Source organism: Vombatus ursinus, unplaced genomic scaffold (genome assembly GCF_900497805.2).
Source record: "Vombatus ursinus unplaced genomic scaffold, bare-nosed wombat genome assembly UNPS02014812.1, whole genome shotgun sequence".
Taxonomy (NCBI): Eukaryota; Metazoa; Chordata; class Mammalia; order Diprotodontia; family Vombatidae; genus Vombatus; species Vombatus ursinus.
Genome location: NW_020954590.1, coordinates 7,524,639 through 7,540,962, shown reverse-complemented (window position 1 = coordinate 7,540,962; position 16,324 = coordinate 7,524,639). Strand labels below are relative to the sequence as shown.

General features: G+C 39.3%; 1 protein-coding gene across 1 annotated transcript in view; it reads left to right on the top strand.

Annotated features, from left to right (window-relative positions):
- The first annotated feature begins 13,146 nt into the window (after nt 1-13,146).
- Nucleotides 13,147-16,324, top strand: part of LOC114054231 (aspartyl/asparaginyl beta-hydroxylase-like) — a 151,422-nt gene continuing 148,244 nt past the window's right edge. Inside the window, exon 1 of the mRNA XM_027877411.1 lies at nt 13,147-13,413. Coding sequence (XP_027733212.1) covers nt 13,287-13,413 — 127 coding nt within the window. The 5' untranslated portion in view covers nt 13,147-13,286. The remainder of the gene's footprint in view (nt 13,414-16,324) is intronic.

Here is a 16,324-nt window from a genome sequence, read left to right as displayed (position 1 = left end):
AAATTTTTATGTATGAAAAACATCAATAATGATGCTAATCAAATTTTATCATAATCGCATAAGATGAAAAAATTTTAAAAAATTCTCTAAAATGCAACCATGAAGCACAATGACATATGGTGAGAGAAATTTTGGGTGGTTAGAGCACATTTGGTAAAAATTAGTTCTTTGTTGACTTCTATTTTGGGGAATTCAACCTGAATTGCTTGAATATTACTTTAATCCTCATATCCTCATTTGTAGAAAATATAGAGCTGTGGGCTGTGCCTGGGCAATTTAGTCAAACAACTGGTTGGACTTTTCCCCCACATAAATTGAGTAGGTACTCAACCAAATTAATTATTGGTGGGTTCTGAAGGTCATTATGGAGACATACCCATATCTGGCAAACAGAAGTTAGGGGTTCTGGAATAATGCTAATCTTAAGCAAAATTGTTAGATAAGCAAGTTTGGCTTTTGTGCCTCCAGCTTCCAATTTCTATCTAATTCTTTCCCTTAATGGGACTAGTTCCTTCACTATTCAAAGACTCAGTGTTCTACCATATCAAGGCTCCTACTAAAGTAACTAACTCATTAGCATTTAAGTGCAAATGCCTGCTATCTTAAAATATTACCTCTCCTACAGGGATTTGTATTTAACCAGAATCAAAGACAAACTAAAGAAAATTAATATGCTCCTGCAGCATTTGAGACTTCTCAGAACAGATGGGAGAGATTATTTGGGGGTTTGGGGCCCATCTTGTACCCCATCTTGTACCCCTGATAGCATACCATCATCATGATTCCCAACAGTTGGGGAAAGTAATTAGTCAGCATAAAGAATTCTCTCTTCTTCCAAGAAAATTCTTCTCAGCATAAACAGAAGAGAAGATAGGCTAGAATTATTGGGACATGGCAGTTAACTAACTCCACAAAGCAGTTTGGGCAAATTGTCATGATGGTTTATTTGTAATCATAATCACAGTAAAGCAAAAATGTCCTAAATTCCCAAGTAAAGAAGAAAGTGCAGATTTCTTATTTGGGTAGTATGACCTTAGTAAAGCATATGGAAAGATAATGGGATAGAGGAAAGGGAATACCAGTATTTAACAAAAAAACTGAAACAGAAAGAAGCACCTCTTGCTTTTTAGTGAGGATATGTGAGCACAGGGATAATATCAAACAGTAGTCATTAATGGGTTGATGTCATCTTGGAAATACATCTCTATTGGAGCACCTTATTTATCTGCCCTGTTCTATTTTACATTTTAAAATGACTAACTTGGATGTAAAATTAGGTGGCATGACTATCTGATTTGCAAATGACATAGAGCTGGGAGGGATAGCTAACCTATTAGATAACAATCAGAAGTCAAAACCTTCTTGAGAATCTACAATAATAACATTTAAAAAGATGAAACTGAATAGGAATAAATGTAGAGTCCTATATTTGGGCTATAGTTGGACAATGGTTTACGTGAAAAAAAATCTAGGGGTTTTAGTGGACTGCCAACTTAATAGCTATCATTACATTCATTGTTTCCATGTCAGTAGTGTGACATGGATGCCAGAAAAGTAAATGCAATCATGCTGTGTTATGAGAGGAATGGTGTTAAGAATAAGAGAAGGATAGTTCCACTATACCCTGTCCTATTCAGCTCATAATTGAAATACTGTCAGATCTTGAGGTCATATTTTATGAAGGATATTGTTAAGCTGTAGCATATCCAGAGAAGGGCAACCAGGATGGTGAAGAACCTGGGCAGTATACAATGACACAATGTTTCTCCTGGAAAAAAGAGACTTACGGAGACTATGGTAATTGTCTTTAAGTATTTATGTGCAAGAGGGATTAGACTTTTTCTTATTGGCCTCAGATGTTGAATAAAGCTTAAAGGGTAGAAATGATAGGAGCAGATTTCAACTCAACCCAAGGAAAAACTTCCTAACAATTAGAGTTGTCAAAAAATGGAATAGGATGCCATAAGAAAGAAGAGCTCTTCATTTACTTTTTTCAGAGAGACTAGAGAGGACTCCTGTTAATTTAAGAGTTTGACTAAATAACCACAAAGGTCCCTTCTAACAATGAGATTCTGCAAATAGAGCAGGGCAAGGTGCTTTGCTGCTCCTCCCCAGGAATCTTGGCAAATTTCAAAGAGGTCTGAAAAAACCCTCACCTGATATTTCTATCCCTGATAACTACCTATCATCCTTTATCTCTTTTGCCCTTTGTAGGTAAACTCTTCAAGAAGGCAATCTATAGTAGGCGCTTCTACACTTTCTCTCATCTTACTGTGACAGATTAAAAAAAAAACCCAAGAGACAGAGTTTCTGGGTAGTATTCATCAATTTATTAATTAGGGTAGCTAATAATCTATAAATTGATGGTCATTAGTTTCTCTTAGTAACCACAGACAAAACCATGGAGACACTGAATGCTTTAAGTACCTTTGTAAAAGGGGATGCTCCTGACAGGAGAAATCAACCTTGATTGGTGGACATTTAATGAGGTGGTGGGCTAGAAGTCTTCAGCTCCTCCTGCTGAGAACATGGTTTGAGCACGAGACTCAGCTGACTCCAGCTAATCTAAGCAGGGGGATTAGAAATTAAATCAGCTCTGCTGTTCCATATCACACCCATGAGTTTGGAAAAGTTGATTACAAAATGAGAATAATGTTGAAAGGGTTGAAGGCACATTGACACACTGGTACTAGAGCTGTGAATTGGTTCAACCATTCTGAAAAGCAGAGATCAAAGAAAGTCGAAAAGGTCTCATATGTACAAAAATATTTATAGCAGCTCTTTTTGTAGTGTCAAAGAACTAGATATTAAGAGGGTTCCCCTCATTTGGGGCATGACTGAAAAAATGAGGGTATATGAATGTAGTGGAATAATCTTGTACTTTTGGAATTATTACAGAGGGAAATGAGCAGAAGCAAAGAGACAATTTCAGAGGAAGACATGTATAAATCGATACAGAGGGAAATGGGAAAATACAATGTCCCTGAAGTCACTAAATCCTGGATTCAAGTCAGACACTACCACTTGAAAAGTGGGAGATTATGACAAGTCATGTAATCTCTCTGAGCCCATTTCCTCATATCTAAACTTATATTGGTGCAAAGGGACACTGATCTATTCCCCAGCATACTAATATATTCTCATGACATTGGTTTTACAGAAGGAGAAGGGAACACCACATCAACAAACCATGTCAAGTTACATGCTCACATATGGTACCCTTGAAAAGGACATTCGGGACTCTCTGGTTTCAGAAGGCTTATATGCTTATTTGTGAATTTTGGGGGGTCCTTTGCAGTAAATCTGGATGACAACTTATCTAGGCTGAGAATTACAGAATTCTAGAGTTAGAAGACACCTTACAGGCCATTTAGGCCAAACTATACCAGAAAGGAATCCATACTATTACATGCCTCCATTCAAAGACCTCTGATGTGAAGAAACTCACCACATTTCCAGGCAGCTCATTCCATTTTGGGACAGCTCAGATTGTTAGGAAGCTTTTTCTTTACATCAACCTTATTTAGCCTCTTTGTAACATCCACCAATTATTCCTGGTTCTGCCCTCTGGGGCCAAACAGAACAAGTTTTGTCCACATAGTAGCCCTTCAAATACGCTAAGAAAGTTATCATGTATGTTCCACTTTGAATCTTCTCTTCTTTAGACTAAATATTCCAAGTTCCTTCAAACTATTGTCATATTATATGAACTCAAGGCTCTGGACAGTCTCTAGTTTATAAATGTTCTTCTTAAACTATGGTGAACAGAACAGAATAATATATTCTGAGCAGAACAGAATAATATATTCCCGATGTTAATTGCCCAGGACAGATGAAATAGGGATGAACACCTTCTTATTCCTGGAAGCTCAGCTTCTCTTACTTTTTTCAAATTTTTTTTTCTGATTATATCCAAAACATTTTTAATATTTGTTTTTTAAAATTTGAGTTCCTAATTCTTTCCCTCCCTCCCTCCCATTCCTCTTCACTGAAAAGGCAAGCAATTTGACATAGTTCAGTCATACAAAACATATTTCTATATCAATCATGTTGTGAAAGAAAACACTGACAAAACAAGAAAAAATAAAGTTAAAGAAGTATGCTTTGATTTGTATTCAGACTCCATCAATTCTTTATCCAGAGGCAAATAGCATTTTTCATCATGAGTCCTTTCAAATTGTCTTAGATCTCTGTATTGCTGAGAATAACTATCATACAGAGTTTGATCATTATACAATATCGTTGTGACCATGTACAATGTTCTCCTGGTTCTTGTCACTTCACTTTGCATCAGCTCATGTAAGTCTTTCCAGGTTTATTATTTTTCATGATTTTTCAAATATCATTGATAATGGTTTGGCAATCATATCTGTCAGTCCTTTAAATACCCAAGTATGTAGCTCATGTAGGCCCACTGATTTGAATTCATCAAAGGTAATTTAGTGCTCCCTTATTAGCACCTTATTCATCTTGAGTTATCAACTTTCCTTCCTGGTCATTTTTATCCTGTCATTTCTGGAAACAAAAGCTTCCAGCAGAGAAAAATTAAGATTTGAGAACCTCTGCCTTTTTTCCACTTTTTCAGAATTAATGGAGGCTGGTAAGGGACACTAAGATCAACAAAAGCTTTAGCACTCTTGATGCTATTTTTACAGGACCATGCCACACTCAATCATCCTCTTACTTGGCTTTGAATTCATCTCTGGTACATATTTCCAAAAAATTGAAATTGGTTGATCTAAATTCCATTTTTTTTTCTTCTCTTCAGAATTGTTTTCCTTTATGTCTTCATAATTTCATTCTTGAGAGTTCCAGATTCCTTCTGAGCTGACTTTAGTCATTGGGTCCCTTCCTATATTTGTTCTGTGCATATCAGACTATGCATGGCTTTCTTCTCTTCCATCAAAATTCCAGGATTTGCTTCCCTTGAAGGTTCTTATCATTTCTATCATAGTAACTGGTTATTTACTCTTACTGAGAATTAAATATAGAACTGAATTTCCCCTTTTGCTTCCTCCCATCCTTTGAACTGTGAAATCAGCATTATGGCAAGCAAAGAAGTTATGTTACTCTCCTTTTGGCAAAGAGCGAATTCTTTGTTCACTGGATAACTGAAATCTCCTATCACTACTATATTATATCTATGTACCACATTTCTTTTCTGTTTCCCAATTTTTCTTTCTTTCTGTTCAGGTGTTTCATAAAATACTATGTTGACAAATATATGTCTGTTTCTTACTCTGCTGATCCCCACCCAAATGCTCTTTACCATGTTTTCCCACTCTGGTTCCCAAATTTTCTTACACGATTATATTTTCTTAATATACAATGCTATTTCACCTCTTCATTTATGTATCTTGTGCCTTACCATAAGGTAGACTCATTTAGAGCTCCCTCCCAGACATGGGTCTTATCTCACCGAGTCTCAGTGATAGCTATGATGTCAAATTTGCCCCCTTGCATTAAAATCTCTAGTTTTTCTTTTGTTACTCAAGCCTCAGACATTTTATTTAGATATTTGAGGCCATTAGCTTCAGTCCATAGGCTCATTTCTTAGATTTTTGTCTCCTGTGAACTTCTGGTGTCTCAAGAGCTATTCTTCCTCCTACATTTTTGCTTCCCTCTGTGTTATTTGGTTTGGTAAATATACATAGACAGTTTTCTCCTTTCTCCCACCCTACTTTAAAGCCATTTTCATTAGATCTGCAAGAATCCAGGCAAACATGATGGAATACTACTGTGCTAGAAGAAATGATGAGCAGCTTGCACGAAATAATGAAGAGTGAAATAAGTAGAAACAAGAGAACACTGTATACAGTAAGAACAATATTGTTCAAAGACTAACTGTCAATGACTAAGTTATTCTGAGTAGTATAAATGCTAAGATCAACTACAAAGTATTTGTGAAGGAAGATGCTATGCATAGTATGGTTTTACACACACACACACACATACACACACACAGACCACACAAATGGTGCCCTTCTCTAGTGGGGCATGGGGAGGGAAACAATTCAGAATTTAAAATATAAAAACAACAAAAAAAGAATCCAGGCAAACACATTCTTGCCATCTTTTATTAGATGTACTCCATCCTTGGCCAGGTGTCTGTTTTCATTCTATTTTAAGACATGTTTTAGAAATACAAGTTCCATTGTCAGAGATCATCTTCTTAATCCTACTAAATCAGTTTATTTACTAAATCAGTTTTTATTTTCTGAATGCCTTGTCTTCAATGGGAAAAATGAGGAAAACACAACTTATGTCTCCACAGTTTTCAATATTCTTCAATCACCCAAGGCTCTTAGATTTTATTTCTTAATATTATTTCCTGACAATATTATTTGTTCCTATGTGAATCACCAGAAGTAGGTAATAGTCATAGAATAAGAAGTTAAGGCACAAAGAGGATCATAGGTTCATAAATTTAAAGCTGGAAAGGATCTCAAAGGCCATATAGACCACCCTCTCATTTAACAGATCAGAAAGTGGAGACTCTGAGATGTTGTGAGTTTCCTAAGGTCACACAGGTACTAAGTGAGAGAGGCAGGACTTAAAGTAGTAAGCCATAAAGCTGAGGTGCAAAATCAGTTTTTCTGACAGAAAATTGGCATCGACCATTTCACACTGCCATTTCACTTTGTAGAAAGGCAAAAACCAAGGGCAAATAACAATTACATGTCTCCTTCCTTCCTATCTTTTTAAACTGAGGAAATCAGGTTCATATGAATATTAAGGGAAGCCTAGAAAGGGAGAAAAAGTTAAAGAAGAATGGCCTGAGGGGTGCATTTTGGAATTCCAGTGAACAGTCCCAAACACTAAGTGCCTAAGTGGCTAGGCAATTTATGGACTGCTTGTATGTATATGTATCTCAGGTCATTTTTAGCTCTGGCTTGTAGAATTTCCTCTTTTTGCATCACTAAATATTTCCTGCTTCTTTGCCAGACTGGTCCAGAATCAGAAAAGCACTGATTTGGGGTAATCCTCTTGGACTGACAACACAAGGCACAGTATAGCAGAAAGCATACTACAGCTTTTTTTTTTTTTTTTAATAAATTAGGCCATTTCCACATAAGTTCAAGTAAGCTATCTCTTGGTGGGTGGTAAGTATTTTGGATCTCGACTTAATAGGTATCATTTATATGGTACTTTAAGGTTTGCAAAGTGCTATACATGTTATCTCATTTAATCCTAACAGATGAGGAAACTGAGGCTACTTGTCCAAGGTCACACAGGTAGTGTCTGAGTTAAGATTTGTATTCAGGTCTTCCTGATTCCAAGTTTAGCTTTCATGCTTCAAAACAACCTGTCTGAGGTATTTCTAAAGTTTCACACATCCTATGAATGGTGCATCTGAATTTAGGTTTACAAATACTCTATAGCCTATTTTTACCTAGGTTTTATTAAGTATGCTTATTTATTGCAAGATTGCTGTGCTATGAGAGCACAGCCATAGGGAACACAAATTTCTGCCAATCAGCCCGTGTCTGCCATGTTTCTATGTCCTTTGCATATACTTTTGCATTATAATAAATCTGTGAAACAGTAAGTGTGATAATAAATACCCTCAAAGTATAAGGAAATAGAATCCTGTGAAATTTTAATGCTGCAACCACTTAGGGACAGTTGCTGCTTTGTTTTGTTAGATGAAAATCTTCCCTAGTATTGGTAGGTAGGTTGCAGGTTGCTGCAATGAATATATAATCAATCCTTGCTGTATATGAATACCTGATTATAGCTCAGTGGGATCTGCCAGCACATAAATAGGCTGATATTCTGATGAAGTCAGCACTGTGGGCAGATCCAAGAGGAGTTGGAAAACACTTACAACTTACAGAATAACTGCAGAGATGACCTCATATATGAATATGTGATAGTTTATAGGTACCTCCACACTTATCAATAACCCTTCTCACAGATGGTGCACTGAGAAGTGTGAGAAGAAGATGGTGCCTCTGATTCTAGCTATGTGGTCTGGGGCAAGTCACTTAACCTGGGTGAAGTTCATGCTACTCCCTAGGATTTATTTGATATTTCAAAGACAGGATCAGTAAATGTTAGGTCTTAGGCCAATTAGATTTTACTGTCCTTAGCATTGTAGCACCTCCCTGCTTTCCCTGTTAGTTAAGGTCATTAGTAGAATCTCTTGGGTCTTCTAAAGCTTGGCTATGCTAATCACGTGCCTGTAGAATTGTAGTTCAGTAGGTTTAGGTAGAAATGATGACAACATTAAATGGAATAGGTCATGGCTAATGGAAAATGAGTCAAGCAGTATTTATCAACAATTAAGGGTAATTAAAGCTAGCTAATTGTTTCAATGTTGTTAATTTGATGATGTACCTACCAGATTTTGGTGGAAGGTTAATACAATCCATTTTTGCATTGCTGTACTAGAGGAACTAGGAGAAGCCTACAAACTAGCATCAGGATACTATTATAAGTAGAAAAGTGTTGTAGTCTAAACAGTGTTTGCTTCTACTAAAGATCTGGGAATAATTGCTTTGGGGCTGAATACATTGAGAGGCAGGCTGATAGATGCAAGCTAGGTGTAGAATTAGGAACCCCAGGGCTCAAATCTGACCTCTGATTCTAGCTGTGTGGCCTGGGGCAAGTCACTTAACCTGGGTGAAGTTCACTTTGCTCCCTATGATTTATCATAGATTTGGAGATTTGGTGTCTTTGAAGGAAATAGACAATATAATTAAAGTCTTTTTTAATTTCCCAAATTAACCTAGAACTTCTCTATATTTTTATTTATTTTCTAATTACTTCCCCTTACTTATACTGTTATTTTAATTCTAATTGACCTAGGTTTGGTATGCCTATTTTCACATCACTTCTTGAATATTTCCAACCAATGTTTCCTCACAAAAGTACTCCTTGGTATTAGGTAAGATATTAAGAGACACTGTTTATTATTTTAGTTCACATAGCTAGCAATTAGTAGAGTAGGAATTCTCAAACCCAGATCTCTTCACTTAAGTCCATTCCTATTACCTCCATACCAATAACATTTATACTACCCATCTCACATGGTCATGGTGAATAAAGCATTTTGAAATATATATGTGCATTTGTATGTGTATTGCATATACGGAGGATTAAATATGCTGACATATGTAAAACACTTTGCAAGCCTGAAAGCATTATATAAATGCTAGCTTTTATGTGTGTGTGACACACACACACACACATAATTTCAAAATGCTTTATCACAATCCTATGATTAGTAGGTAGCACAAATTCTGAATTTAAAGATGAAAAAAACTGAACCCCAGAAAGTACATTTGTTCAATCCTACATGGTTAGTAATTGGTGGATCATATTTCTCAAACCCAGATCTCCTCACTCAAGTGCACTCCCCTTTCCTTCACGTTTGTCTTAATAGCTGATCCCTCTCAATGGTATCCTAGGGCTTTCAAAGAGTTAATATCCTTCCCTAAATCCCAAATTTATTATCAGAAAATCTTAGGCACTGAGAATTATGGAGTCTGATAAATATGAAGCTGATTTCCCCTTGAATTAACTACTGGGGGGAAAAGTTTCAACTTTCTCAGTATATTCTCAAATAGTTTTTGTTATTTACATAAACATACTCCTAATTCCAGTTTACTCTTATATTATATTTAAAGTTACTGTTGCTCAACAGTAAAGTGTGCTCCCACCTTAACTCCAGGATATAAATTTGTTTTATTTATTTATAATACAGTCTCCAACTTTTTTTTTCAATCATATCATAAGCTGTTTTAGTAAGAATGACAGCTCATTTTCATTCTTTGCTATACCTTCTTTGGGTACTACAGTTTTGTGAGAGAGAGACAGAGAGAGAGAGAGAGAGAGAGAGAGGAAGCAGAAGAGCTCTTGTACTTAAATGCATGAAATTCCAAACTCACCTTTTATAGCTCTGGTCCATTATGTCTTTGTGCCTTTGCTTATGCTTATAGTTCCTTAAATTATAACATCTTCTTTTCCCCTCTTTGCTTGTTGAATTCCTATTCATCTTTTAAAATCCAATTCAAACACTGTCTCCTCCATGAAACCTTCCATGGCCACCTGTCAATACCATCTTCCTCCTCACAAGATATTTTGTTTTGCAACTCTCTGACTTAGCACATATTGTATTTTTTTATTACCTGTGTCAAATGTCATAAAGTCCTACCCCAATGTTTTAATGTAGGATGGAGAGAACTCTGGGCTATTAAGTCTATGCCATTGGACCACAAGCTCTAATAGGTTTTATTAAGGTAGAAAAGATTGGAATACAGGCCTAGAGGCATGTATATCTATTGTTCAAGCTCAGCTGAGTTGTATAGTGAAGTGAGGTTACCCATGAGGCTAACAGAATTTTCAGCTTTAATAACTCTCAAAGACCATCAAGTCACAGAGGGTTTGTGATATGCCTTTGCTAAGGGAATATTCATGCTGAAAATAATCACAGATCTTTGAAGTATTGAAGAACTGAATCTTTTCCCCCAAACTCAACCCTCTGCTGAACCTCCCTGTTTCTGTCAAGGGCACTGCCATGTTTCAATCATTCAGTTTTGCAACCTGAGTTACTTTGTATCTGTTTTGTATGTGCTTTGTACATAAGTACGAATATTCATGCTGCTGGCTCTGTCAGAATGTAAGCTCCTTGAGCACAGGGACTTATTTTCAATTTTGTGTTTGTATTCCCAAATATCTAGTCCAGTGCCTAGTTGTACCTTAACTCCTCACTCTGTCACTCAACCTATCAAATCAGCTGCCAAACCTTGTCAATTCTACCTCTGAACAATTCTCACCCACTGCATACATATGTCCCCTTCTCTCTCGAGCTGAGATGGGTAGAAAATAGGGACAACCACTCTAATGCAGGCCTTCATCTCCTCTCACCTGGGCTATTCCAACAATATACGAATTTTCTTGCCTCAAGTCTCTCTCCTCTCCAATCCATCCTTCACACAGTTGCCAGTAAATGCCAAGGTGATATTCCCAAAGAAGGAATCTGACTGTATCACTTCCTTGATAAATAAACTCCAATGATCCCACTACCTCTAGGATCAAGTGCAAACTCATTCTCTGTTTAGTATTCAAAGTGCTTTACAACCCAGCTCCAACCTACCTTTCCAGGTTTATTATACATATATTAATTCTTTCCTTTTCCTTCCTTTCATCCCCCTCCCCCATGTACTCTACAGTTGAGCCACACTAGTCTTCTTGCTGTTCCTGACACAAAATATTTCAATTTTATACAGCACATTCAGGATGATTCTTAGAATGCACTCACTTCTCACTTCTGCCTCTTAGAATCCCTATTTTCTTCCCAACTCAGCTCAAGAGCTATTTCCTTAAAGAGGTTCCCATCACCTCAGGCTGCTAGTACCATCCTCCAAAAATTACCTTGAATTTATTTTGCATATTTTCAGGGATGTGTACACGGTATATTGTTGCTCCTAATTGAATGGAAGCTCCTGGAAGTCAGGGACTGTTTCAATTTTGTTTTTGTAGCCCTACTACCTAGCACAGTTATACATAGATAGATAACGTTTATTAAGCATTTACCCTATACCAAGCACTGTGCTAAAAGTAAGGAAGGCAGTCAGTCCCTGAAGCCAAAGAGCTTACACTTTAATGGGGGAAGACAACCCATAAATAGGACAGTGGTGGTGATGGCGGCAGGAAGTTCAACTGAATGGTGTTGATAGGAAGTGGTGTGAAGTCCTGGTTCTATACAAGATAAGATAAAGGATCATTTATGGGGGAGAGAGTAATCAGGAGCAGAGTTCAAGATTGGGGGCTGGAGGATGATGAGGATGATAGGTAAAACAGAGGCAGCATGGTAAGCAAAGACTAGAAAGTGGTCTTTGTATCTCTAGTGCCCAGCAGTGTCTGGAACACAGTAGGTGCTTAATAGATGTCAGTTTATTGTCTTACCCTCCTACTGGATTTTTGTAAAAAGTTTCATGGAGATAAGAACTATCCTATCTAAACTTTGTATCTCCCTCACCACCTACACGAGGCTTTGCACATTATAGGTGCTTAACCAAATTTTTGAATGGGTAATTTTGTTTCTTCAAAGTGAGCCACTCAAAATTATACAGTTGGGAATGAAAGTATGAAGGGTTGAACATACATCAACACATAACTGTGGTTCTAATAAGAAAAGTAGATCTCAAAACCTAGAACTGAGGCAAGGTTTTCAACAGTTATCAGGTGTGGGGAAAGGACATTGCAATGTATTTACATTTAAAAGCTGAGGCCACGTATTCTTATCATCATTGTACTGGAAAGCTATGCATCACGGAAAACTCTCGGAAGTTTAGTGCTATTTAGAAAATCTGGGTAGAACAAAACAACTGCTGGCTTCCTTCAGTTCCAGAGTCTTAAAATGAACCGGTTCCCTGGAGGAAATCTCACAAACTCAGGTGTCTTTAAACATTGCAATGCCTCCAACTCTAACCCAGACCACGATCTCTCATTAGGAAGAGAAAAAAAAAAAAAAGCAAACACTGAAGATTCCCTCCTCTCTCCCCCCCTCCCCCACCCCCATCGACCCCTCCATGTATCCATCCATTCATCCATCCCCGCTGGCAATAAGTCGAATTACGCTTTTTTAATCATGTTCGTGAAGGAGGCTGAAATCGTGCTTCCAGGACCAGTCCTTGTCGGGAGCAGATTGCGGGGCTGCACAAACATCACCTCCGAGGTCAGGCACGTGTCTCCTTCTCTTCCCTCCTTCAGCTCTCCCCTTCCCTTCCAAGCGCCCCGCCTTCCACCCCCACCCCCGGGATTCCTCCAGACCCAGCCCTCCAAACGCTCGCGAGAGCCCTATTTGCCACGTTCCAAAGAGCTGGCGAAAAACTGGAGAAGCGAAGTGGCTCCCGGGCGGTTGCGTGGCAGCAGCACAGCTAGAATTCGGGAGAAAAAAGTCTGTACGCCCTTCGTGGAGAACCTCCCTTTTGATTGGTTGGGAGGTGCCGTCACTCACCTCCTCTAGGTGGGCAGGACCAGGGGCGGGGAATGTGGAGGGGCGGGGACTGCTGGGTTCCTGCACGCCGGCGCGCGCACTCCCTGGGACGGAGTCCGAATTTCTCCACTCGGGCGGGTGGGCGCGCGCGCACTCGGGACGTGGGGAGGGAAGGAAACCCTGTGGTCGCGGGCGGGGCCAGGTAGCCAGGCAGCAGCAGCCGCCGCCGCCACCGCAGCCCCTTCCCACCTCTGCCACCTGCCTGATCTCGGCTCCTTACCTGGTCTGCGCCCGGCAGCTCCTCAAGTTCTACCCCCTGCAGCCCCGGGCAGCGCGCGCCATGGCCCCGCGGAAGAATGCGAAAGGTGGCGGCGGCGGCCACAGCAGTAGCAGCCCTGGCAGCAGCAGCAGCGCGGGCGGCGGCAGCGGTAGCAGCAGCAGCAGCAGCAGCCCAGGATCCCGCAGAGGTCAGTGCTTCCCCCAGGAGGGGCTGAGGAGAGCTGCGGGAGGCGTCCGGAGTGGGGCTCGCCTCTGGTCCCCCGGCCCCGCCCCTGCCTGCCCGTGCTGGAGGAAGAGCAGGAGAGAGAGGGGGAGGAGGTAGTTCCCACCTCCCACCCCCACCCCAGGTGCGGGCTGCGGCCTCTGATGGCCAAGGGCGCAGGGGTACCCTCTGGTCTCTTTCTCCTCTTCCTCCTTCTGCTTGCCTTCCCCCTTATTACCCTCCCCCTCTTTATAACTGGGTCTCTGCTGGACAGTCAGTGATGGCAGACTGGAGACCAAGTGAGCTGGAGGGGGAAGGGAGAAACTCTCTTGGGCCGGTAGTGATTCTGCCAGCTGTGCCTCATGGGGGTGGGGGGGGAGGGTGACCCGAATAATGGAGGACTGCGGGCGGGTCCCCTCACCTGGGCCCCAGAGTGGGGGGCCGCAGGTGCGATGCAGTGCGTCCAGAGTTTCTAGCCAGGATTATGGGTCTAGTTTGTAAGTAGCTGTTTGCTTGTTTTCTCTCCCTCGTTCCCCCCCCCATTAAATTGTGAGCTTCTTGAGGGCAGGGGCTATTCTTTGCATTTCTTTGTATTCCGGGAGCTTTAGTTGGAGCTTAATACTTACTGACTTGACTCTACTGGACGGCGCCATAGAAGCCATCTGATCACCCTCATTTTTCAGATAAGGAATCTAGGTATGGATTGGGTTGAGCGGCTAACCAACTTTCTGATCCTATTGCTGCGAGAGGTGTATCCAAAAATAGCCAGAATTTGGGGACCCAACTCTTCCTTGCTTCAATGTTTTCCTTACTGGTGAAAGACGGGGGCTAGATTAAGCGCCTGTCCATCTCTTGCCTCATTTACAGGAAAAGGCTGGGAATTTTGAGAAACTCTGAGGGGTGAGGCTGGCATTGATTGAATGAAGTAGGAGCTTTTATTGTTTTTTTGTGTTGAAGAAAAGGTAATGTATTCACAGTTTTAGTGATAATTGAAAATGAACCGAAAGCAGAGAGATTTTAGTAAAATTCCACCTTAAGCCCCAGTTTTGATAAAAAGCAATCCTTATAATAAAACAAAAGAACAACGAAGTTGCTAACGAGGTATACATTTTGCAAAAAAAAAAAAGTGTCTTTATTTTAACTTAGCTCTCCAAAAACACGCGTTGTATTGCTGAGATGCATTTGGTTTTTCTTTCTTGGGATTATGAAATGATTGGCAGAAAATAGCATAAAGTAAGGGTCAGCTTTCCACTTTGTGCTCCTTCCTTTTCTCTTCCCTTGCTGGCTTCCTTTTTCCCTCCCCCTCTTTAGTACACTTCTCTAGTGGAAAGAACAGATGTTTTTAATCTGTTTCTTTTTCTATTTCAGTGGTTCTCAATTTTTATACTTCCTTTGAATCTTAGGGAGAAAACTGAATGAAAGGAATGACTGAACTCAATGCCTATTGGATGTGTTCCAGCAAGTTAAAGTGAACAGTTAACTTTTCTTGGCTGATTTTTTTGGGGGGGAGGGATATGGGATATTTATGGATTGAACAGTGTAACAATCACTTTTATTGATAAGTATGAATAAATGACATAAATATGGTGCAACTTAAATCCTTGAAGAATTTTAGATACTAAGATTTAGTATTCATCTTAGGAAAGAGATAAATATACTTATTAGAATGATTCACTTAAGACAGGGATAGAATTCTGAACTTGAAGTGAGGATTACCAGGATTTGAGTCCTGCCTTTGACATTTACTAGCTGTATGACTATAGGCAAGTAAGTCACTTTGTTTCTTCATTTGTTAAATGCAGATAACATCTGTCATGCCACCTAACAGTATTGAGATTTAAATGACAATTATGTGAAGTGCTTTGAAAACTACATAAATATTGTCATATTAGACAAAATAGTAAATTTTTTTTTGCCCCTTTAAAAAAAGTGTATAAATCACTATCCAGTTAATTGGGTACCTATTTTGGGAGATTGGAATCTGTTGTTACATCAGACATCAGGTGCACAAATATAAGGGGAAAGTTTTTTTACCTCATATATTTAGCAATTGTTAGCATTCAGCATTCTGGGTGTCCAATTTAACAGTAAGCTTCAATAATGAAGAAAATGTTTCTACACACAATGTTTAGTGGCTTTTGCAAATATGATGAAGCTAAAACTTTTAGTAGAGCCAACAGGATTTCAAGGGATATTAAAGCCTTAAATGAATGTATTCTTTACATTTTTGTGGCATTTTGGAATGTCACTTAGTCTGTATTAATATTTGGTTACATATACTATTAAAGGCATTTTATATACCGGAGGAGAGAGTTCCATTGTAACAGAATCATGGGGATATTTTAAAAGAAAGTATAATCATGGCAACTAGGTGGCACAGTGGATAGAGTGCAGGACCTGAAGTCAGGAAGACTCATTTTCTTGAATTCAAATTTGGCCTCAGACATTTACTAGCTGTGTGATACTGGGCAAGTCACTTAACCTTGTTTGCCTCAGTTTTCTCATCCATAAAGTGAGCTGGAGATGGAAATGACAAACCACTCCAGTATCTTTGCCAAGAAAACCCCAAATGGGGTCATGAAGAATCAGACTTGACTGAACAACGAAAAATCATGACCAAAAGTTGTATGTCACTATAGATATACCTCACTTTACACAAAAGATGTATTCATCATAGAAGTGCCATGGTGCATTATACAAAGCACTGGATTTACAGTTAGAGCACCTGGGTTGAAATTCTAGCTCTGCCACTTATTCCAAATGTGACTTTTGGCAAATCATTTAATTACTTTGGGCCTCAGTTTTATCATCTGTAAAATGAGACACTGTGGACTTCATGGCATCTAAAGTCTTGTAGTTCAAGGTCTGTGATTTATATGTGACACTGGCCTCCTTGC